At 39.8% G+C, this 26,315-nt stretch overlaps 1 protein-coding gene and 1 non-coding gene across 6 annotated transcripts in view; one reads left to right on the top strand and one right to left on the bottom strand.

Annotated features, from left to right (window-relative positions):
• Positions 1-351: 351 nt before the first annotated feature.
• The window catches only part of DDI2 (DDI proteasomal shuttling factor 2), a 43,309-nt gene continuing 17,345 nt past the window's right edge, over positions 352-26,315 (bottom strand). The window contains exons 1-5 of one of the 5 annotated variants that reach the window (XM_088845347.1): positions 23,340-26,297; positions 23,078-23,206; positions 15,814-15,917; positions 13,319-13,508; positions 352-8,418 (exon numbers count right to left, since the gene is read on the bottom strand). In XM_088845347.1, the coding sequence (XP_088701473.1) occupies positions 6,533-8,418; positions 13,319-13,508; positions 15,814-15,917; positions 23,078-23,198 (2,301 nt within the window). In that variant the 5' untranslated portion in view covers positions 23,199-23,206; positions 23,340-26,297 and the 3' untranslated portion in view covers positions 352-6,532. Of the gene's footprint in view, positions 8,419-10,851; positions 10,915-13,318; positions 13,509-15,813; positions 15,918-23,077; positions 23,207-23,339; positions 26,298-26,315 lie in introns of those variants that run through there. The other 4 variants (XM_088845346.1, XM_055419278.2, XM_088845348.1 and 1 more) reach the window with 4 other exon arrangements.
• LOC129551846 (U6 spliceosomal RNA) lies at positions 14,354-14,457 on the top strand. Its single transcript, XR_008685156.1, has one exon. It is a non-coding gene; the product is annotated as a U6 spliceosomal RNA (small nuclear RNA).

Genomic DNA, 26,315 nt, shown 5'->3' with positions numbered 1-26,315 from the left:
GAGGAAACTAAGGCACAGAAAGGTTAGGGAAGTCACACAGCTAGTTAAGTGGCAAAGTTAGAATTCACAGCTGAGCATCCTAGCTCTAGAGACTAGTCTGAGCCATAAAACCCTGTCACCTATGTTGCCTCTATTGCTGTGCATCACTGCTGGAGCAGTCACCACTTCACATCAGCAGATGGCCATCCACCTGCATTATTTATCTGGAAGTGGCCCATTTCTTCCGCTGTTTAGGATCATGGCCACAAGTCACAGTGTCTAGGCATAAATTATTTAAATGGCCGGGAGATAGAGACAAGGACAAAAGTAACCAACCATATCAATTTAAAAGAAACTGATCAAACAAAAGAGTCTTACGATAAAAACTTTATTGTCTTAAATATCAAATGTTTTACACATCACTTTTTCTTCAGAAAGTTCCTAATAAAAAAAGAAAAATAAAATAAAAGTGTTTTGATTACTTAGGGCTGACTTACATTTCAGTATGTGACAACAACTCAAACCCAAATGCATCTAGCTCACTCAGCTGTGGACAGGTCCTGTGTCCAGCCCCTAAACCAATAGCACAATGCAACCAACTGTGGGATTCCTGAGTTTGGTTCCCTTAAGTTCTCAGAGTTTTCCCAACTCTCAAAACCAAAGCCTTATGGGAGTGAAAGAGCTATTGGCAAGACTATTTTGCCAATCAGCCTAGTTCTTGTAAGATGCAGTAGTCTCAAAGCTTAAAGAAAAATCAGGAAAGCAATAAAAGAACAATTCCAAGAACAAATAAGAGGGAAAAGAAGAGTTTCTATTTGCTAAAATTTGCCAAATATGGCTACAAAACTGGTAAACAAACCTTGAGTGCAAAGGCCATTAGCCCAACTTGCCATGGAAATGAAATTTTGAATAAAAATGAGCATTCAACATTCACTGTAGGTACAGTTTAAAAAAAAAAGCAAACACAGTTAGTATGCTGAATTGATCTGAATATATAAGAAACTATAGAGGTCTACCTTTCTTTAAGCCACTGATGCATCCTTCAAGGCTGAATGTGAAACAAACTCCTGGCAAACAAAATAATTTATTAGTTATGTATCTTCCCAGGAAAAAAAATCTACTAGCACACCTTTCCCAAGTTAGCTAATGAAGATCTCTTTATGGTACATATGAAGAGAAATATAATTCTGTAAAAATTATTCTAATTTCATATTCCAAATCCCCACCCCAAGTCTCCTTAATTTTTTTAGGGAAATTTCCCATCTTCTACACCCTTGCATCAACTTTCTCTATAGATTTCATTCCCTAACACTGTGCTCTAAAACTTATCTGCTATACCCTCTCACATTTTAGTCCCCAGAGGGTCTAGATTACCAGTACGTAACTGACAAACCTGCAAGGATTTTCTAATTGTAAACTTCAGAAGTCACTGTAGTTAAGGTTCAGAAATTCTACCTGTATCCTCAGGATTACCTCATACATGGTGACATTTTAAATACTGGGCTCAAGAATGTCCTTTCAATGGAGCTGTCCTGCAGAAAGATTCGGCAGAGGCCTGAATTTTCTTGTAAATAAATTCTGCCCCTCATCCAGTCCCAGAACCATTGCTTGCTACATTCTCTGCTCTGAAGTTCTATTTTCACATTTTGCACTCAACTGCTTTAAAACAGCAAATCTTCCAGAATTCTCTGCTAAGTCTTGTTGGCCCAGATGGTTAGTATTTCAGAGCAGCTGGTTCAAAGACGGTAGGATGGATGCCACAGCACAGTCCATACTTCTACCCTGCATGGAAGGAGGTCATGATGGGAGGAAAAGTTGACTGTTACTGGTGCACGTTAGGTCATCTTCCATTTACTTGTACTTCTATCCTGCCTGTTCCCCCTCCACCAACAGTATAAACTGAATTCTCAGTCCTTAATCTCTTCAAGTGTGTCTACCAAATGTTAGAACATTTTTTGTTGGCTTCTCCAATCTCATTTTTTCAAAAACATTTTTAAGAGCAGTTTTAGATTCTAATTCCATTTTGAGCCTGCTTTTCCATTTCCTCTGAATTTGAACCAAATCATCCTAGTACGACTTTTATAATAAATGATGCTAATAGACAAAAATAGATCTTGCACTTAGAGCTAAGATTTGTTTCATGTCTCTTGACAAGACTGGTAGCTTTACAGGGCAGTTTCCCATTTGTTCCAGTACTGCTGTATCCTCAGTGCTCACCAGTCACTTAATGTTTCATGAGTGAATAACAAATTCTTATTCAAAGATTCAAACTGCAGTCTGAGAGAGTAACAGTTCATTGTTCAAACAGATTTTCTTCAACTTCTTCTGTTTTCACCATTGTGATACTGATAGCACAACAAAGAACATAATAACACATAGAAACCATGTTTGCTTTTTGTATGCCTGATGCAAAAAAGCCATGCCATAATACTTCTATGGAAATCTAATCCTTCTGGGGAAATCAAATGATTTGGTGCAAGATAAGTCTCAATCAACAATAAAGGTGAGCCCCTTAGGACTCTCCATACACGCCTATCTCCGGGAGGGCCATTTTCAGACATTCCCCACCCTTCCCCACCCCAATGATGCTTCCACATTTATCCCCCACTAGAACTTGATGCCTCTGCTATTTGGAGAAACTAAGGCACAAGAGAAAATCAAGCACATCAAAGGTTCCTCCCTTAAGTTCTATGATTTATATGATTAACTCCCAAGTAACACCCATCGAGGGAACACTACTGGGGAACCTGAGCCATGATTTGACATTTCTGGTTCTCAAGGACATGCTTTGAGTTTACCTTGTTGTAAATCGGCATGTTTAAATCTTTCTGAAAGCAAGCAGCTATTTTAATTTATGAATCTCCTGAAAGGTAACTTTCATTTTCTCAGAAGGGGAACTCTTTACGAACTGTGTTTGTTTCTAGTTCAGCCACAGACTACACTAAGTTACCAAATTCACAGGAGAAATTTGCCTTTTTGGTATTTGTGCTAAAGAATGCATAATCCAGTTAGCTTCTCTCATGATATGCTACCAGTGATAGCAAGTTAGAAACATGTAGCAGTTCAATCGTCCTGCTTACACTCTCTGCAGGTGACACATCGACAGGAAAAGGAAATCAGAATGTACTGTAATTCTTCTGGCCAGTGACTTGCAAGGCTGTTTTATATAAACATGGTGGGATAAAAATCTTCACCATAACTGAAGACTGCTATCTGAAGGTTAACAAACGTTTGCTTTTTAATCTATGCAAAATTAACTGCAAGATATCTACCACACACGTATATATACACATGAGTTAATGCTTATAAACCAACCCAAAGTTTTATGGCTTTTGCTAGAGATAGAAAAGCTGTGCTAAGGGAAAAACAGGCAGATTCCACCTCAACTGGTTATCATCAAATCGGTAACACAGTCTCATATATCTTTTCATGTAACTCTCTTACTGGAGAAACCCTTTGGGAAAAAATACATGGTGTGTGTCTCCCTTCAGTATGTACTGAGACAACGTGCTCTGGGAAGTTTTGTAGGCTGCAAGACAGAACAGTTTTCACATACACTTATCATCTATCTAGTTCCCTTTGCCAAGCAACTGATAATCTTTTATGATAATGGATAAAGCCCAAACGGTGGGATAAGGCTATTAGACGATGTCTGGATGCCTAAAGAGGTACAAGTGGAAATAATTCTTACCAGTGACAATGGCAAGATCTAGAGCCTATAGCTGTCTGGTTACCAAACACATTCTTACACACAGGACCCAACTTGAAGGAAATCTTCTCCTCTCTTTGGTGAATAAACAGACACCACTCTTGGAGGTAAGCACTATTCACAAGGCTGGCCATTACTGATTATGACAAAAGAGCTATCCAATAAAGCAGTCTATGCTGATAATGGCTGCCTCACCAGTTCTGCTGGCAATCAGAGGAGTTCACAATGATTTTATCTTATTCTTGGAGAAGTCAATCTCTAATTTCTGCACTTTGCATAAAAATTGACAATGAAGGTTCACTAATGTCATGTTCCTTAATTCCTTTTGTGTTTTAGAACTGCTAAATTTAAAAATGATTCAAAATCCTGACAATGTCAACAATTTTTACTTTCACACAAACAATGGACAGGAAGATTTTTAAAAAATCAAAAGCAACTATAAGTTGAAAAATAAATGATGAAAAAGGACAGGGATATTTGGCAAGTGGGTTAAGCTCATCCAAAGTATTCCTAATAAGAATATGTGTACAACTATAGGCCACCTATTGAATTTTCTCCTAGAAATAAATATACATATACATACAATAAAAGCTATTGTAATGAAATTGTTTCTGGATTGATATTCTATAGCCCACCTGGGATTGACCCCCAAATCTCCACACTGTGAAAATTCAGTGGTTAAGTCTCTGAGCAGTGTTCAGAAGAACTACTTGTACAGAAAACTAAGAGGCCCATCTTTATAAAGAAGGCCTTCTGGAGGAGTCTATTGTCATCAATAAGTCCTCCCACCCTACAGTCACCCCACTTTGTAACCCTAAAGATTTATAAGCTCAGAATAAATTCCCAGTCATACCCATAAAGCAAATCAGGGGCCCATTGCATGGCTACTAAATTTTGCTTTCAATCATAGCACCACTACTCAATTGCAGTCACAGCTCTAAGAGCTGGTTGGCAGAAATTCTATTAGCAGGTTTCTAGTGCATCTTATATCTTTGGCGTAGGGCAGGCAAAAGGGTCTACAGCACAGGATTGTCTAAAAGAACACTTTAAAGACAATCTGGCTAACTTGTTTCGAGCGCCACCCTGAACACAGTAAGCAACAACTCTTTCTGTCAACCATTTCCTAACTTCAGAGAATCACGAGGAATCTATGTGACTTTCCATCATATCACTCATAGCTCCTAATACACATACAAACATCACAGCAAAAAGAAAGAAGATGGAACAGGGTAGAAGAGCAACGTCTAAGTGCCCCCAAATTAAGATTTAAAAATCTCCTGAGATATGAGCCTCCATTTTGATTGTGCTCAATGACATAAATTTTGACGGAAAGAATAACTCTCAAAGAGAGCAAGACTTTAGACAAAAATCACTTAACATTAAAAGTTCACAAATCACCCTTCTGAAGCTTCTGTTTCAGACACATTGCAAATCATCACCTGGAATCAGGAATTATCATTCTCAAAATTCTCTTCAATAAAACCAGGACTATTCCTGGTAGGTATCTAAGAGAGTTTATCTTTCAGGGAAAAAAAAAAATCTAAAATCTACCCAGTAGAATTATTGCACAGTGGGGCCCACAGGACAATGATTTCCAAGGGCTAGTCCTCATATAAAAAAAGGCCACAATAAATACATCTATATACTATGCCCCACTCTATCTTGACATGGTAAACACAAATATGACGAATCTTGCTTAAAAAAAGAAACTCCTGAGGAAAGAAAGGGATGGAAAACTCTACCAAGGCCACGTGAGTCAGAAACTCCAATTATTATTTCCACTGCCATGAAAGACACTCACCAAATAGACTGACCATTCCAAGCACCAAGATGAACCAGTGACAAGGTTATTACACTTGAATATTTCACTCAGAACACAGCTCAAACTGAGCTTTAGAAGAACTCCTAGAAGAAGATGAGTTTGGAGAGGAAATAAACTGCTGGCAACCAACCCATCAGCTGAACGTAAGTTCACCATGAGTCATTAAGGGTTGAGATGTGATCAGTGAGATGCTACCAAACCCAATCGCTAGTAAATTCCAGTGTTTAGAGCATTATTTCACTCACAACAGTTGTTGAAACATCACCTACATTGGCAAATGCTATTACAGTTTTTCCTTTCTTTTTTTAATCTGGGTAGCACCATGTTACACTCTGATGTTAATTCCCTCACAAAATCCCACCCAAGGTATCTGGCAATCCATGCAGTAGCCTGTGATGTACGAAGCAGCCCAAGTTTTAAGCCCTCCCAAGTCATTGCATTAAAATGTTAAATCCTAACCACACCAATGGAAACCTGCTACTCCAGGAAATATTCTTCAACTATTCTTCAATTTCCTGTTACAACCGATGAATCATAATGCATTCCAAACATCAAACCATGTGATCAAGTTTGTAAACCAAAAAATGAGTCAATAAACCATACCTTGCCTACAGCACAGACACAGCCACATCATGCTTTCAGCTGCAGGGGTGGTGGGATTTTCTCATGGCTTCTGCTTTTTAAAGCACTCACTCTCATTCTAAAAGGGTATGCTAAACACAAAACCATCAATTTTATTCCAGAATACATCATCTTAATGATAATAAAAAGCTTCTGTGTGCACATACTGCCAATACATTTAAAAAGGCCCAAATTTTAACAAATAGGATAGACAAATTCATCAGACAAGAGATCATAAATTACTTTGGCCAAAAAAAATCTTTAAAAAAAAAATCTGGCTCAACATTCTGCTTGCAGGTTTCTACATATACTGAATATGTGGTGAGTGTGTATGTGTGTGTAGATATACAGCTTTTTTTTTTAAAAGGGAATAGAGTATGGTCTAGCCCACTTTTCCATGGTTACGTAGGAACTACAATGTTCTTTGCTAGCAAGACAAGAAGTGCAAGGTCTGCATTTCCACCAACTCGATGCAAAGCCCCAAGAGCTTCCTGCAAAGTAAAGCCGGCACGGAGAATCCGGTCAATGTCTGCAGCAGGAAAAATTAATGGTGCAAGAAAGGAGGGACTTGGTGACGGATGGCTGGTAGATGGTTCAAATCCTAGAAGTGGCCCTGCAGCTTCAGGACAGACATGTTCCCTGGCCTCAGGCCTGTCTGTCACTGGATACTGTGTGCCCTGACCCAAGTCTTTAATCAGGATGCAAGCGGGTGATGAGGACTCAGTTTGCTCAGAAGTCTGATTGAGTGTATCCTCCTCATCTGCTAACAGTCTGGGCGAAATCTCTACACCTAAGGTGCAATGTAGTTGATTAGACGCTTCTGCTGAGGCTACAGTAACAGAACTACTCTCGTTTACTGACTCCTTGGACTTGGGGACATCTTCCTTATCAGTTAACAGGCCATCACCTGGACCCCTCAAGTTAACAGTTTCTGCATCTTCCACTCCAGCGTTAGCTGAAGTGTCTGTTAATTCTTCTGTCTTCACTGATATAGATATGGCCTGATGAAAGGAGACCTGTGAACACTGTTCATTCTGGGTAAATGTAAGATGCTCGTTTTGGGTCCATCTTTCAGAAAGGTCTTTAATACCTGTTTGGCCCTCAATTACTGCTTCTGATTGACAGATAACTTCTTCAGATGTGTTTTCTGAAGCTGGTTTACTACTAATGACCAAAAGTTCATGAAGTTCCTTCAAGGCTGCTGTTACGGATGAGCAAGATTCCTCTGTTGACTCTAAAGAGGGCTGACAACTGCCACTGAGGCTTATTAAAGAGGAAGGGCGACCCCCACATTCTTCACCTGTTTCAGACATTTCAACGCTACTTTCTAGAAGCTGTAAATCCTGAGTAGAAATGGAATTACTTGAAATTTTAGAGGAAGGGTTACATTTTGATGTTTCTACTTCCATCAAGGGATTATCTAAGATGAGATCAGATGCACCAATGTTCTTGACATTGGTATTCTGACCTCCTGAATTCAGCACAGCAACGAGGGACTGTTCGACAACATCTACTTCCATAAGTGTTTCTGAATTTGAGCAGCCAAGGCATCTTGAAGGCAGAATATCTTTCTCTGTACCCGGAAGGTCCACATTCTGCTGTAGCCTGTCTCCTTTCATTTCAGCTTCCAAACCAGCACTGCTTTGTTGCCTTTCTTCAAGAAGTTCAAGGTCCCCTGTATGACAAAGATGGTCTCGGTCATGTAAAGCACTCTGTTGTATAACCTCATGTTGTTCATTCCTTGGTTCTTCGTGCTGCTGAAGGCCACTCATCTGACTTGGGTCCTGATATTCTGGGTGCCAACCTTTCTCCCCTGTGAACCTCTGTGGTTCTTGCATCCCAGTAGTTGTGACAGATAAACTAGCTTCCTTTTTTGTGTGGAGATGAGATTTGAGGCCCTGGGTGCTTCTTTCAGCAGATTTCTCTAGATGATCTGCAACAATGGCTTCTTCGAGTGAATTCTGCAAAGGCATAGCTGGACTCTGGTTTGCTGGAGCACTGTCTGCTGAAGGAGCACAATCAGAAAGATCCTGTGGAGGAAGACATTCTTTCTGCTCAGAGGTTATCTGGAATTCAGCTGAAGCCTTCAAAGCCTTCACAGCTTTAGGTTCAATGCTGTCTGGGTCACTGGGCTGGACAGGGCTGACTGAAGCAGAGACAGAGTGAGCAAGACTTGGAGGATTGCCAATCTCAGGACTCAGTCCTGGAGGATGGGCTTGATGGTTAAATCCATCTGAAGTTGGTAATGATGACATTCCCAGTGAGGTAGTTTCTTTACCGCTTTTCTCTACAGAGAACGACAGTGAAAGGAAAAAAGATTATCAGCAGGTTACAAAGGCCACTAAATTATCAGAAGATACAAATTTAAACAAGATAAAATCAGGTCCTTAAACTTGGACCTGTGTTACATTCACAGACTATACATGAACCATTCTCATTGTGGCAGACAACATCATAGCATCAGAATAAGAGGTAGGCATGTTCTTATTGGAATTCAATAATTTTTATTTAGGTCCCACAGAATGGCTGAGTTAGTCCTCAAGAGTGAAGGACATTTATGTATCTTTACTCTCAGTGGGTTTAGAACTCCAAAATACTTTCTCCAAGTGTGTTCTCTCTACCACTTGCCCTCAAACCATCTGGAAGCTTGCTAAGCATGCAGACTGTAGGACACCATCCCAAGGAATAAACCTAGGAGTCTCTTTATTCAGTAAGTTACACAGGTGATTCTTAAAAGCACAATATAATCTTGAGGATTTCAGTACTAGGAAGATTCTCCTGCCAATTCACTTCAGTGTGTCAAATGTGAACCCTGAGAAGTCTAAAGCTAGGTATATCTGGGATTTATGTCTGAGAAATAACAATGTGATACTACTCAGGGACATCCAGAAGACAGAGAAGCAAACATTCTATTTCTATCCGAACATTTCAAAAACTGCCAGTTTGACTCAGAAAAATAAAGCTAAAGATCAAACAGGCTAAATCTGTTATTATCTTACCAAACAATGCAACTTTAAAAAGGAGTATCAGTTACTTTATCATATTAACACAGTATAACTAGGAAAGAACATTTCCTACTTTAAGGGCAGTGAAATGGGAGGAGAGGAGGGCAGTGGAGGGATACAGTTCATACATTTTCCAAAAGGCAGTAACAATTTAGATTCACTGCAACTTACTGACCATTCAGAAAAGATGGAAGGATTAAACAGCACACCTCCACACAAACATCATGTCATTAAACATCAGTTCCAACTCTCCTTCTACTACTAATCCATCCAACTAAAAACTGACCTCCATGCAATTATTACACAATCTTTAATTAAAAGCCAAAGGCTGGTAACAAAAATGACATCACAATAATTGTTAGGACAGGTGCGACTCAAATGCTTCATGTTAACTGTGCCTTAGAAGTCATGAAGCAATGCAGTTATGATTCAAGTGGCTCTAAATTGTTCTGGTCCAACCTAGGTTAACGACATGAAAAGATAAAACACTCTGTCAGGAAGTTACTGACTTCTTGTGAAACAATCTTTCTTATAGTTTAGGGGTAAAGAGAAGAACAGCATATATCTCAGTGCAAACTATATTCATCAGAGTCTGGAAACACTGTAAATAGTTTTATTTATCAATCTGGACAGCTGACTCTGAAAGAGGTTCAATTTTCAGTTAATGGGAACAGAAAGACGCACTGCAGTGAAATGTCCACGTGAGCAGTGGAGAGGTGGGCGAAGGTGCTGGCCTCTGGCAATGGCATGTCAGTTACAATAACTGGGTAAGGCGAAGGTGAACCAACCTCAATGAATTCCGGACTCACTATGACGGCAGCCTATAGTCCTCCTGTAGCTGAGATGGTAAGTTTCACTTCTCAGCTAAGTCCTAAATGTAGGGGAGGACGAGGTCAGTACTACAGGACAGCAGAAGAGGATGAGGACAATGGACAGTAATAATAATGCCTGTTTTAACCCATCCTTATGAGGAAAATAAAAGAAAGAAGCAATTAAATGCTACGTATCTAATTACAACCAGCCTGCAAACCCCTATAAATTCCAAGGTTGACAGTCTAAATTAAAGACTGCCTTTCTTCCTTTTAATAAATCAGTCAGGCTGACACTTATATTTATGCTACAGGGAAATGGAAGCAGAGTGCCTCCTGTGGAAAAACTGTCAGGCTAGGGAGAGAGGGAAAAGTCAAGTTTCAGCTCTTGTTAGAAAATTAAACTTCACTCCTGTCTGTGTTACTGACTCTGTGACCCTGGCCAAGTCACCTGGTCTAAGTTTCCACTTCTTCTTCAACAGGATGAAAACTGATGCCCCTGTATAATGCTGGGACCTGTGTGTAGTAATGTGAAAAATACACTTCCAGTTTTTCAAAAGAAAGGGACTTATGAAATTCCTAACAACGTGGTGATCTTCAACAAGAAAGTGCTATGATGCTGATATTCTTGATTGATATTCACAATGGTCATCTGTTTTCACTGGGATTTTTTCCCCTGTGGACTTTCTAATAACTGATAAAATTTTAAATGGTAAATCGTGCTTAGATACGTATGTATGCCAACATACAATATATATATACATATATACAGGCTAGTTGTAACCAGATTAAACAAGGCGAACTGGCGAATGACAGAAGCTAAATTTTAGAACTGCTGCGGATACAAAGGCTTTCAGACCACAGACGACGGCTGGGCGGAAGGCTTAATGTGATGTCTATAAATACCTGGTCTGGGGCCCACTCCAGCTGCAGTACACACACACTACATGCATCATGGCTTCTGACGCTCTGTTTGAATTAGGAAACAGACAAGCAAACTTGGGTTAACAATGCAAACCACACAGCATGCAGGGTTACAGTTTCCATTCCTTTGCCATCTTTAAGATCAGGAACTGCAGAGTCAAGGTGGGGGAATGTTCTTGTAGATTGAACATCAAAAAGATTTGCTAGTTGCTCTAACTCTCTCACAATACATAAAGCAATATGTCAACTTCAACAGATTTTCAACAGAACTTGGGAAGAAATTAATTTTCCACACCTACACAGAAAATTCATGGGCAAACGCGTCAAAGAGATGAAAAAAGTAGATCCATAGATGGAATTTCATGATATGGAAATCTTATGGAGTAAAAATGAGCGAACACATTTGATAGTAATTTTCAACATTTCTTTCTCGGTTGAGATTTATTTTTAGAAGAAAAATAATCCAAACCTGATTACCTATCCTGGTTTAACGTCTTTATTTTTTCAAATACTCTGAATTAGTATTTTTAAATTATGTTTTAATCAATAGAAAAGATAAAGATATTCTGCTATAGAGTATCCACAGCAAAGAGACAGTTTTTAGGGAAAAATACATTTATCTACTATTTTCACAGTTAGGTGATTCTGATTAATAGTAGGATGCTGATGTTTCAAACAAATAAATATAATGTGATATTGAAGAATTATCAAACTATTTAAGCATTACAAAAATTAGCACAAGCTATATACTGTCAGTAACAAACGGTCATCACAGGGGTAGAGAGCCATTTCCTTTCACTCCTTTAAAACTGGTATCTCCCCTTCACTATGGCCGAAAACATCTGTGGTTTCTACTGTAATCTCCTAAACTTTTTATTAAAAGAAAACAATTACTCAAAGAAGGTAACGGTTATATTAAAGTTAGGGTTGCTCAGTCAGACACAATGTCATCCTCCAAAGTAAATGGGCCTAAGGTTAAGTAGCATCGTGGAAAAACTTACAGCATTAAACACCTATATTGGAAAAGATAGACTTCCAGACTCTGATGCTGGGAGGGATTGGGGGCAGGAGAAGGGGACGATAGAGAATGAGATGGCTGGATGGCATCACCGACTCGATGGACATGAGTTTGAGTGAACTCCAGGAGTTGGTGATGGATAGGGAGGCCTGGCGTGCTGTGATTCATGGGGTCGCAAAGAGTCGGACACGACTGAGTGACTGAACTGAACTGAAAGCACTGCTACTGTCAGCTAGTGTTTCTCAAATGAAAGCACCAGAACTGTGAGGGGAAAGAATAGAGGTCTCCCAAAATGATAATACACGCTCCTTTTATTAATAAATAGCACTGCAACTAAGATGATAGTTACAAAAAAAAAATAATAAAACACCTTCTAGGTAAGTATGTCAAACCCATTCAAGCTTGCCTTGTAGGTAAGGTTAAAACTATTATCTGTCAGGTTGTTCAAAATTCTCCCCTTCATACAAAACACTAAATCACCACCCAAGTTGCATTTTATATGTAAACTGAGTCAAAAGGTGGTGGAGGAGTAGATTCTGAAAGCCAGCTGGAAGCTCCATCTGCAACTTACACTTACTCTAAAGAGACTCAAGGTTAGATCACTGGATGTTCTCCAGTGACATGCACTGGCAAAATCTGGCTGCTTTTTAAACTCTTATCTTTTTTTTTGGTCTTTAGGAGAAAGCTAGTCCCTTAACTTACAGCTCTAATATATTTTACTGTATCAGCAAATGCCATGTGTGTTATTAGTCACTAATGAACAATTATAGCTCAAGACATTAAAATAACTCAAACTTCCTTCAGCTTCTAGAAAATATATCCCAGAGTCACTGATATGTAACAGATGGGAAAAGAACTTATCCACAGACATGAGATTTCAGTGTAACTGCATCCCTCCATTTTTACCCCAGAAAACTTTGCTTGTTCTTTAAAGAAGCTACAACAACTGAGACTCGGGTGGTGGAGGAGGAAACCTTAGGTGGAAGCACTTTCAGTAGATATTAAAGTTGTGGTTGCTCAGTGATAGACACAATGTCATCCTCCAAAGTAATGGGCCTAAGAAATGAAAATTTCCAGGAAATGTTCAACTCAAAAGGAAATGTCTGTTTACTATTATAATTTTCTTCAGGGGAAAAAAAAAAAGACAAGAAAGATTCTTTATGAGTCCCACCAAAATGTGCCAAAGCAAAGAACTCCCCACTGTATACTGTACACACCAATGGACAGCCATTTCTGGATCTACTGAAACATGGGAGCTTTCCTATATTGTATGTGGAGATGTGAGGAGGCGGTAAGAAGACAAGAACGCACCTACAACAGGACGATGAGATGGATTATGAATTGGTCCTTATCCCCCTTTGAAGCCCGAACTTCCCTGGCTCACCCACCAATAACCAGCGTACTATTTGCAAGCTCCGCCACTCCAAATACCTGCATCCTCTACAGATTTTTGCAGGGCTTCTGCCAGTTCTTGGTCTGCAATCTCCTCTGGCCGTACTTCATCTCGCCCGGCCCCATATGCCAACCGGGCACACTCTGGTAACTCCCCCTCGGGAAGGAAGGTGGTCTTCGAGCCTGTGGTGCCGATCACGAGTACGTTCTTCTTGAGGTCAATGGAACACTTAGAAAGAAGAAACCAAAGACAGATGATAGCAAAAAAAAACATGACGCAGGAAAATTATGACCTTGAATGTCATAACTCCATTCATAAAGAACAACATTGACAGAGATGACTCAAAACAAAACGAAAAAAAAAAACAAAATCGATTTTACCTAAATTTAATCTACATGACACTGTTAATTTAGAATTTTTAAAAATATTTAAATTGTATAGCAGAATAATCTCTATGGGATATACTTTACACTTATTTGTCAAATACAGAAATGGTTCATATCTGAATTTAAATGTAACACCTGTTCACTGCAAAAAAATTGGAAAACTACCAGGCATAATCCGCAGCCACACCTTTTAGAAACACATAAATGATTAAAAAAAAAAAACACAACTATATAAATGGTATGTCTTAGTTTTATAGTTGCACACTTTTGCTTTTTGCTTAGTGTAAAATGTACAGCTTATATTTAAAGTCTATACCAATGGCCTCAAAAGTCATACATGGCAAGGCAAGCACTATAAATAAATATTCTGTGTTTCATATTTATGCTAGCCTCCTTTTCAGTATATTTTTACAATTACTTAATATAGGACAGTTACACACATATGTTAAAGCTGGAGACTGCTGGTCTATACCATGACTTAAAAATAGGGGAAGTTAAAAAAATAATAAAATAAAAATAAAGAAAAAGGGAAAAACTAGCAATGCTAATAAATTAGATTTAATTGGATTTTATTTATACATGAATTCACTCATTCTTTCAACTTAAAATCCTGCACCCTGATTAGCGTATCGATGTAATGTATTTTAGTGGGAATTTAATATTAAACATTTAGAAAAGAAAGCCACTGTGCTGCTTCAGCAGCACATATGCCAAACTAGGAATGATGCAGAGAAAATGAGCATTGCCCGAGCAAGGATGACATGCAAATTTGTGAAGCATCCATATTTTTATATTACTCAGCCATAACAAAGAATGAAACAATGCCATTCGCAGCAACATGGACCTAGGAACCGTCATACTGAGTGAAGTAAATCAGACAAAGACAAATACATGATATTCTGTATGTGTGGAATCTAAAAATATGGTACAAATGAACCTATTTATAAAACAGAAACTTTGTCACAGATACAGAAAACAAACTCATGGTTACCAAGGGAGAAGAGTGGGAGGGATAAACTGCGAGACTGGAACTGACATATACACACTCCATACATAACAGACAACTAACAAGAACCTACTGCACAGCACAGGGAACTCGTCAATACTCCGTAATAACCTATACAGGAACCTATATAATAACCTATATAAGAAAAGAATGGATATATGTGTAACTGACTCACTTTGCTGTATAGCAGAAACTAACAAAACAATGTAAATCAACTATACTGCAATAAAAAATTTTTTTTAAATATTAGTGACATAAAAATATTGACAAGATATGAAACCTTGTGTGAATTTTTACTGTCCAAGAGCACACCAATTCCTTCTTCAATGAGTTTGTTTCAACACGTTATTGGGCTTCAGAGTAGAAATATAAAAACCACTGCAAATGAACACACTTATAAATTATTCTTCCTGTACTAAACAAACATTTCCATTTCCAACATCTTATGTAATCTTTTCCCTTAACCTCGATATTCTTCTTCCCAAGGACTGTTTGAAAAACTACTAAGGACTTACTAAACTTATACTCGCAGTAAAATCATCACTGTGTATTATGTACATAGCCCTACAAATCCATCAAAAAATTATTTGAGTTCTACTCAGAAACTTTTTGGCTTTTCATGCTGTTCATGGGGTTCTTATGGCAAGAAACTTGGAGTGGTTTGCCATTTCCTCCTCCAGTGATGCTGGGGAAGATTGAAGGCAAAAGGAGAAATGGGTGACTGAGGATGAGATGATTAGATAGCATTACTGACTCAACGGACATGAATTTGAGCAAACTCTGGGAGTAGTGAAGGGCAGACAAGCCTGGAGTGTTGAGTCCATGTGGTCACAGAGTTGGACATGACTTAGCAACTTTGAACAGCCCAGAAACTAAAAATTACACAAGAGAACCAAACTGTCCACTATAGTCTCAAAACAGATGGCAGGATTCAATAGATTCAGGAAGATTTCACAAAAATATTCTATTTCTACTGATAGGTAATTTCAAACTGTGTATGACAATATCATCAATTAAGGACCTTTCCAGGTTTGAAGTCATGCTTCTTAGTTTTTCAGTACACACAACCAAGGGAATGTGCAGTAATAACCAAGTAAGTCACAAAAAGCCAACGTGAAAAGAAAGTGAAACTCTTAATTACCTGATGCCGTTTCAGCATATCCAGTCCCAGAAGCATGTCCATGGGCTGTTCCTCAAGTATAGAGAAGGAACACGCCAGGAAATCACCTTCAATTTGAACCTGAGCTAAAGCACATGAAGAAAGGAAGAGGTTATCATTTTTTCAAGGGAAAGTTTAGAAATGTATCTATCATTCTGTGTTTTTCTTCCTGCAGTCAGTCAAAGCCAAGCCAAAGCACTCAAACAAGTGAGTAAAGCATGAAAACTCAGTAAGACAAATAATCCAGTTAAAAACCAGTGAAGGCATCAGCTCATAAAGTGGACTGGGTAGAAATAATACTCACAAGACCTGGCTTGATATGTGATACCTTTAGCATACATGCTCACTTGGTGAGGAAAGCTGGCATTAAGAATTTTTAAAAAGATGGATAAAGAAGATGTAGTACATATATAAAATGTATATACTCAGTCATTAAAAAGAATGAAATAATGCCATTTGCAGCAACATGGATGGACCTAGAGAGTCTACTGAGTGAAGTCAGACAGAGAAGCAGAAACACTGTATGACATTTCTTACATGTGGAATCTAGAAAGAAATTATACAAACAAACTTACAAACAGAAAGAGACAGACAGAATAACAAACACATGGTTGCCAGGAGGGATAGTTAGGAAGTTTGGGAAGGTCATGTACACACTGCTATATCCAAAATGGATAACCAACAAGGATACTGTACAGCATGGAACTCCACTCAAACGTTATGTGCCAACCTGGATGGGAGGCGGGTTTGGGGGAGAGTGGATACATGTATATGTATGGCTGAGTTCCTTCACCGTTCACCTGAAACTAACTCAACATTTGTAACTGGCTATACCTCAATACAAAATAAAAAGTTTAAAGTTAGAAAAAAAAATTTTTTTAAGAAAAAAAAAAAGAGCTGTAACTACTGAAGCCTGCGTGCCTTGAGCCTGTGCTCCACAATAAGAGAAACCACTGCCATGAGAAGCCTGTGCACTACAACTAGAGGGGTGCCCCCACTCGCCGCAGCTGAGAAAGCCTGCAAACAGCAACGGAGACCTAGAGCAGCCACCAATCTATCAATAAAGCTATCTCTAAAGAAAAAAAAGATCAAGACAAATTCCTCCAATTTTACTACTGCTTGTTACAATCAAGTTTCTTTGCTTGAAGTCTCCTGCATTGCCTCCCTTCCTCAATTACTCCTCATATTTTATATGTAAGATCTTTTAAGAAAATTACTTTGCCATTAACTGTATCTTGGGAAACCCAGGTGGCTCAGTAGTAAAGAATCGCCCTGTCAATGCAAGAGATGTGGGTTCCATCCCTGGGTTGGGAAGATCCCTTGGAGGAGGAAATGGCAACCCTCTCTAGTATTCTTGCCCGGAAAATTCCAGACAGAAGAGCCTGACCGGAGTCCCAGAGAGTTGAACACAACTGAACAACTAAGATATGTGTACACATTTAAGATATGTGTACACATATCTTATGAACAGAAAAGTATGTGCGATATATATATATAGTGTAAAGCATAATAAATACCCATGCATCTATTTCCCAGGTTGAGAAACAGAAAATGAAGAAGTTCACAGCCTATTCTTTTCCTCCTCCAACCCTTCCAACTATCCTGGTTTTTATGCTAAACATTCCCTGCTGTTTTTTTAATAGTTCTTACTATTTTGTATGATGTCTAACATTTTGGTTAGTTTTATGGTTTTAAACTATGACTCCCTTTTTCTCAAAAGATATTTTGAGATATTTTATTCCTGTGGATGCATGTGACTATATTTCTTTCACTTACCCCACCTCTAAGAGTAAGTAAAAGTAAGCAAGAGTAAGCACTGTAATGTCTAAGACACCACCACTGATTTATCCGTTTTGGTCCTATGGAACTTCCAGGCTGCTTCCAGTTTCTGCTGCTGTAAGCAATGCTAACGTAAGTATTCTTGCACTTGTCTCCTGGCATGCCATGAGTGAGCGTCTCAATGGTATACTCTATAAACACACAGAATATGCATAATTCTAAATATGAATCTTTTATTAGTTATATATGTTACTAAGTTCTTTCCTAGTTTGTTCACTTTCTTTGTGTCTGATGAAAAGTTCTTAATTTTAATTGGCTATATTTATCAAATAATTTCCTTATCTTTTAAAGAAACCCTTCCCTACATAAAACATTCCCCTATACTTTCCCCTAAAAGCTTCGATGTTGCCTCACACATCCAGGCCTTTAGTCAACCTTGAGTTGACTTTTGTATGTTATATGAGACAGGGTCCAATTGTCAATTGTCCCTTTTTCCACACAGATCCCCAATTCTCTTGAGCACATTTCCCGACACTTCCCCACTGCTCCATAAGATTTCCTGTCATTTATCCAGGTTCACATAAGCATGGATCTGTTCCTGTTCTAGTCTTTTGGTCTTGATATCTAGCTGTTTGTTCAGTCGCTCAGTCATGTCCGACTCTTTGCGACCCCATGACTGCAACATGCCAGGCTTCCCTGTCCTTCACTATCTCCCGGAGCTTACTCAAACTCACGACCATCATGTCGATGATGCCATCCAACCATCTCGTCCTCTGTCGTCCCCTTCTCCTGCTTTCAATCTTTTCCAGCATCAGGATCTTTTTTACTGAGTTAGCTCTTCACATCAGGTGGCCAGAGTACTGGAGTTTCAGCTTCAGCATCAGTCCGTCCAATGAATATTCAGGATTGATATCCTGTAGGGTAGACTGGTTGGATCTCCTTCCAGTCCAAGGGACTCTCGAGAGTCTTCTCCAACACCACAGTTCAAAAGCAACAATTCTTTGGTGCTCAGCCTTTTTTATGGTCCAACTCTCACATCCATACATGACTACTGGAAAAACCATAGCTTTGACTAGATGGACCTTTGTTGGCAAAGTAACCTCTCTGCTTTTTAATATGCTGTCTAGGTTAGTCACAGTTTTTCTTCCAAGGAGCAAGTGTCTTTTAATTTCATGGCTGCAGTCACCATTTGCAGTGATTTTGGAGCCCAAGAAAATAAAGTCTGTCATTGTCTCCCCACCTATTTGCCATGAAGTGATGGGACCAGATGCCATGATCTTCATTTTTTGAATGTTGAGTTTTAAGCCAGCTTTTTCACTCTCCTCTTTCACTTTCATCAAGAGGCTCTTTAGTTCCACTTCACTTTCTAACATTAGGGTCATGTCATTTGCATATGACTAAAGTTATTGGCATTTCTCCTGGGAATCTGGATTCCAGCTTGTGCTTCATCCAGCCCAGCATTTCATATGATGTACTCCACATATAAGTTAAATAATAATACTAGATATAATAATGATATCTAGCAGGGGAAGTTATTCGAGTGTATCTTGATGACTCCTGCCACAAAGGGCCTACATAAAATTAAAAATTAACACATCAAGTCTCACACACACACACAAGAACAATTTATTAGAGTTTTGAATGTATTATAATGTTTCTGTTGACAAATGTGGGAGAAAGAGAAGTACCACCTTCAACACATTGAACCTTCCTGTCCACGCTGTATCTTTCCTTTATTTAGACTTAACTTAGGAGATCAATCCTGGATGTTCATTGGAGGGACTGATGCTAAAGCTGAAACTGCAATACTTTGGCCACCTCATGCGACGAGTTGACTCACTGGAAAAGACTCTGATGCTGGGAAATGTTGGGGGCGGGAGGAGAAGGGGACGACAGAGAATGAGATGGCTGGATGGCATCACCGACTCTGTGGACATGAGTTTGAGTGTACTCCGGGAGTTGGTGATGGACAGGGAGGCCTGGCGTGCTGTAATTCATGGGGTCGCGGAGAGTCGGACATGACTGAGCGACTGAACTGAACTGAGCTTATTGTTATAAGGTTTTCTTGACACCTATCATAGCCAAAGTTGCAAAATGATACAAGTTCTCCAACCAAAAGGACACAAGGGACTGGTACTTATTTTATCCCCTATTATCTTCTCACTAAAAACCATAAAAACAATAAGAATTCAGACTCTCAAGCAACTGGTTTGTGGTATTCTTCCCCAATTTCAGTCCTACTGTGTGTAAGAAAGTAAAGAAGAATAAGGTATTAAACTATCCTTATTCTACAGAAATCAATAATAGAAAACATGGAGACTAACAGACAAATGTATTAAAACAGGAAAAATGAAAGAGAAATATGAAAAGGAAAAAGGAAAAGTGATAGAAAAACTATCACTTGAAATGAAAGAAAAGTAACTTACAATTAAAATAAAAAACCACTTGTTTATCTACAGAAACTAATAATACTTGATTGTATAAGGATATTAAGATGAATATTCAATCAGTGCTCGAGAAACCAGATTGGTAAGTTAACAATACCAAGAGCCTTAAAAGGTATTCACAATCTTGAACTTCGTGGTTTCACTGAGGGGAATCTTAACTAAGGGGGTGGGGGGGATCAAAACTACACAAAAATGAATGTCCATGTTACGGTGACAAAACATTAGGCGGAAAATATACTCCAAAGATTGACCACTAAACCCATACAACAGAATGCTATGCATTTATTTAAATGATGCTTATGAAATTTATACTGGCATTTGGGAAATGCTGCTGCTACTGCTACTGCTAAGTCACTTCAGTCGTGTCCGACTCTGTGTGACCCCATAGACGGAAGCCGACCAGGCTCCGCCGTCCCTGGCTACTTCTTCTAAAAAGGAAGTATAAAATTCTACATATTACATGATCACCATTTACAAGAAAAAGATGCCAGAAAGAGTTATGCCTGGATGCTCCTACTGAGTCTCACCTAAAAGAATTATTTTTCACTTCTTTTCACATCTACGCTTTGAAATTCTCTATAATGAGCATTTACAAAGAAATAACAAAAAAAAGAGAACAATTCTGATTAAAGATAAAGGACTGAACACAACTTACTTAACTCAATTTACTCCTAAGAAAAACCACAATAAAAAGTCATTTTTTTTTTTTTCTTTTTAAAGGCACAAATCACTTAAGTCAAAAACAATGGGAGAGATGACTGAAACACAATTCTGGAACTAGAAAGCAGATGACAGTAAGCAACTAAGAAGCAACACTTTCGAACATCACAGAATTCTCAAGAAGCTGATGAGCTGGCTGAAACAAATACCTCTGGCAACAGGGGTGGAGTGAGCCCCAAGCAGGAGCACCGGCTGCAGGTCTACAGCAGTACTGATGGACCTTGGGGCTCCCCTCCCACACTCTGCTAAGCCAGGTGACTACTCACCTCCCCTCAAGAGTGGACTGGAGGTTTATTTTCTTAAGAGGGTGAACCAGAGACTCTTGTAATAGAGGTGGGCACAACAACAAGCACCAAACTGAAAACTGAGGTGGGGGGGCGGGTTAAGTGGGAGCTTACTGAGACTAGCCTTTTTCTCCACCCCAACTTACAGATTACCCACAATCACCAGGGCTGCCCACCCAACTAATCTTACAAACAGCCTTCTGGTGTCTCATTCTTCAACACGAGCAGATGCCAAGGACCACCAGAGATTTGAGAAAACCATCTAACATGAAAGAAAACTATACCAAACATAAAGGTTAGAAGGCGAAGCTGAAGAAATCTTGTTTTCCTTCCCTGAACACAATGAAAGAGAATAAAACTAGAGGACAAGTCCATGATAGTAGATTATTCCACTTGAATATCAGACATCCCAGAGGGGAGGAAATCATTATCAGAACCATTTTTCCAGAATGAAAGATTATCTAGTGCAGCAGATGAAAAGAGATCTACTCCCAAGTACATCATTGTGAAATTTTAAAACACTGAGGTCAAAGAGAAGATCTATAAGCTTCAGAAAGGGAAGAGAAATCTCACATGTAGATGATCAAGAGTTAGAATACCAGCCAGCTTCTCCAAACCAACACGGATAAAAATCATGAAGGAAAGTGATTTCCAACTTAGCCTGGTAGAATGCAGAGAAAGATAATGCTCTAATATTTAAGGACCCACTTTATTCCTGGCCACTTTTTCTCAGGAAGTTATTGGAAGACGTACTTTAATAAACTGAGGTGTGCCAAAAAAAAAAAAAAGTATGGGATCCATATTATCCAAGGTTAAGACTGAAGCAAAAGGCACCCTTCAGGACCCAGATTCCAAAATAGCAGCTATGAAATAGCCCTGAACCACCAGGCTAGGCTAAAAGAAACCTCTTCAATAGGATGACATGTATAAAGGAGATTTACACACTAGTAAGTGTTTAGGGATGAGCTAAAGCTGAAACTGCAATACTTTGGCCACCTCATGTGACGAGTTGACTCACTCGAAAAGACTCTGATGCTGGGAAAGGTTGGGGGTGGGAGGAGAAGGGGACGACAGAGAATGAGATGGCTGGATGGCATCACCGACTCTGTGGACATGAGTTTGAATGAACTCTAGGAGTTGGTGATGGACAAGGAGGCCTGGCGTGCTGTGATTCATGGGGTCGCGGAGAGTCGGACACGACTGAGCGACTGAACTGAACTTAACTGAACACATAAAAAAACCAATGACACACACACACAGGCAGGACAACTACTAATTCTGAGGAAATACACTAGACATGAAAGGAAAAACAATCTTTTTCAATTAAATGGCTTAGCTCTCAATGGAACTTACACAGTCATGTCAGTGTAGCACTGAAATCATGTTATTTAGAAACATGGAGGTAACCACCAAAAGAAATCAGCTAAAACAGTGGAAAGGGATTATCTCTGAAGGGCAGGAAATAAAAGTAGTACATAGGGGACTAGTGGTTTCTTTTTTGTAACCAGCTGAACTGATGTTACATGTATAATTTGGATAACGTATAGGATCTAAAATTTCTAAGGATTAGGCGTGCTGGATCAGATGCCCCTGTCCAAAAGGAATTTTTAAAGCCTACTGTTGGAGAAGACTCTTGAGAGTCCCTTATACTGCAAGGAGATCCAACCAGTCCATTCTAAAGGAGATCAATCCTGGATGTTCATTGGAAGGACTGATGCTAAAGCTGAAACTGCAATACTTTGGCCACCTCATGCGACGAGTTGACTCACTGGAAAAGACTCTGATGCTGGGAAATGTTGGGGGCGGGAGGAGAAGGGGACGATGGAGAATGAGATGGCTGGATGGCATCACCGACTCTGTGGACATGAGTTTGAGTGTACTGTGGGAGTTGGTGATGGACAGGGAGGCCTGGCGTGCTGTGATTCATGGGGTCGCGGAGAGTCGGACAAGACTAAGCGACTGAACAAACAAACAAACAAACAAACCCTACAAAGACCCCCAGTGCCCTTCACTCACCTAGATGTACCCTTCCAATGATCTTCTGAGTGCCCACTCCTTTGGCGATTCCTGCCCATCGACGGTCTACCAGCCTCATTATATTACACCTTTCTGCACAAGCTTGGCTCATAATAGTCATCTGGGCACCTGGAGGAGGGGGAAAACATCAGATAAGAAAGACCAAATCCTCATGTGTGGGAAGATGAAAAAATGCAGCACTAAGAAGAGGGCAGAAAGCAAGTCTACTCCCAGGCTTCTGTCAGTATGAAATTCTTCCTACCTAGCAGGCTTCGTGCCACACTTAGTTCAACTTTCAGTTTCACACTGTCATCTGAAACATGGTGTGGAAACTTGCTGTTGAGGGAAATAGTATTGTTTAAATATAATAATTATATGACATTTTTAAACTTTAAAAATAGAAACCAAATATACTTGGAAAGGATTTCCAAAAAGTCAGACTATGTCTACAGATGGAAACACTCAAGCACTGGCTGCACTCTTGGATCAGTTTTCACTGAGTATCTCTAAACATCTTACCAAGTTATTTTTATTTCAAACTCTGGGACACTAATTGACCAGTTAAAAAATAAATCATGTAGTCTCTCATGAACTCTCCATTCTCTGCTCCAACAATTAGACCCTCTTTCCCATGAGGAAGAGGGCATTGAGGCCTTTTCTCTTCTCTCCTGGTAATACACTCATCCACACAGCTGGAGGCTGGAGTGAGCCTGAGCAGAACACAGACACTTCTCTCATTTTTCTTCAGGGTCCTAATCTCTCCCAGAGAACCTGGTTCCACCTCCCTGTGTGGTGGACCGGTCTTTCACAAAACCACTGGGTATAATACTTTCTCCCCAAATAATTCTCTCCTTGCCAATGGAATTCTTTTTCTTATGACCATAAAATGTTTCAACCCCTCTTCTTACAGTCTTCTCCCCACTCTCAAACTGAGCTCTAGTCCTGTTAATAAATTCTGGGCAATTTCCGACCTTTCTTCTTCTAACCATAGCTATCACCCTAGCCCTCTAGCTAGTGGACAATTTCTCTGGTTTCCAAATCACTCCGTGAGAGTATAATTTAAAGCAAGGAAATAGTTCTGATCCTGAGGGGTATAGAATACTCCAGAACTGTCACTTCGTTCAATCTTCTTAAAATACTACCTCCTTCAGATCACTTATTCATCTGCTCAAAGATCTTTTAAAACATCAGCTTTAAACCACATCCACAGCCTTAGATCCCACCTTACCCTGGTCCAATTATTTCGAGCTGCTATAGATTGAATGCGTTCTTCCAAAACTCATGTTAAAACCTAATTCCCAATGTGCCCAAATCAGCAAGTGGGGCTTTGGGAGGTGATTCGGTCATGAGTGTGGAGTCCTCATGAATGGGATTTAGTGCTTTTATAAAGGAGCCCCCAGAGAGCTCCTTCATCACCTTCCACCATGTGAGGACACAGGGAGAAAATGGTCATCTATGAATTAGGAATCAGGCACGATATCTGCCAGCCAAACCTCTCAGCCTCCAGAACTAAGATATAAATTGGTGTTGTTTACAAGCCACCCAGTCTACAGTATCTATTACAGCAGCCTGGACAGATTCAGACACCAGCCTTACATCCTGACTCCTAAACCTTCCACGTTCCCAGGAGGAATGTGTCTCCTTTGCATCTTACTTACTCTGACCCTCCTGCGCAGTGCCCTCTCCTCTCCTTTCACTTCCTCTGAATTCCACTGATGCATTAAGGCCCAGCTCAAGACCCACCTCCCCAGCTGACTGTCCTGTCCCAGTGATCTCTCCTCTCACTCAGTTCCAACACTTCCTGTTCATATTACTCAAGATAACTTACACTTTATGGACACTTACAAGTTCTTTGGCATTCGAGGAATGTTAGCATCAAGAAGGTCCAGAAATAATGAAGGAAAAGGGATTTTAGGACGGTAATTATTTTTTTCCCCTTCCTCACTCCACAAAAGCTAGTTACTGATGTAAAGTCTGCAAACCCAAAACGACAGGGTCCCTTTCACCACTCTCCTGCCTTTTCTCAAGGCTCAGGTCAAAGCCCCAGTCCTCTCTCTACCTATGGAAACAGCTCAGTTCAGAGGGTCTCTCTTTGGAGAAGCAACACCTGAGCACCTCAGTCAGAGTGAGAATGTGGTCTTTATGTTCATCCAAGATGCATTCAATTTTTGCACAGTGGTTAAGGGTTCTGGCTTCAGGTAGAGCTGGGGCTTCACCCAAAGCCTTTGACTCATGATCCGTGTGCAGCAGGAAGACTGGCTTCACCTGTCTATGTCTACAAGTTTCCTCATCTATAAAACAGGAGAAACAGAACACAGTTCACAGGCACAATATGAGGATTAAATAAAATGGAAGATGATATACGTTAAGCACCCAGCACGGTGCTTGGCACATCGTAGGGGCTCAATAAATGCCAAATGTTATCTCAGGGCCTCTTAGGAATTTGCCTCTCACTCATAGGAACCCTATGAAACTCCAGTCTTACCCCCAAGCACTCAGCACTTCATAAACATTTTAAAAACTGAATAATCAGCAGATTCACTCCTCCCAGGAAGGTATACATCTGAAACCTAGCACGCGTTCAGGTATTCTGTGGATGAACAGTGGAGGAAAACCTACTTGAGCAGGGACTTTTACTACGCTAGGAACACACCCTACCTCACAGCCTCCAGTGAGACGCACAGAATGAGAGCAGAAGACCACCTGACACACACGGTGCTGCTCTGAGTGGTCTTCCCAAAAAGCAGTGAGCTGTTACTGAGAGAAACACTTAGTACAGGCATTATCTGAACCCTCAAGTGGGAAACTCTTTGCTCCTGACCTGGCTATTAAGATCTTGAAGGGAAAGAGCCATGTCCCGTACACCCTTACGTCCCTCACAGCTCACAGTAAAGGGCTGGCACACAGACTAAGCTCAAATATTTGTCTGACCTCTACACACCTCCTCATAGTTCCTTACTCTAAACCCAGTTACTCCCCAATTTTTTACAGAGGCATCTCACAGATTAGGATGCCAAGTACAGGAAGGTAGGAAGATAAAGAAGACACTGCAAAATACAAAACTGGTTAAGAAATAATTAAAGAGAAATCTACTACAAAGAAAAAATTGGCAAGTGAAACAAAAGCCCTTGGCCTTGTTAGTTAGGTATCCAAAGGAATACAGACACCAGTCTCCCCTTCTCCTTGTGTCAGGCCAGAATGCTGAATGTAGAGATAAAGAAACAAAAGACAGAGATGG

Source organism: Moschus berezovskii, chromosome 17, assembly GCF_049115385.1.
Source record: "Moschus berezovskii isolate FMDL1 chromosome 17, NW_MosBer_1.0, whole genome shotgun sequence".
NCBI lineage: Eukaryota > Metazoa > Chordata > Mammalia > Artiodactyla > Moschidae > Moschus > Moschus berezovskii.
Note: the sequence above shows the minus strand (reverse complement) of the source record. Positions and strands in the feature narration are given on the sequence as shown.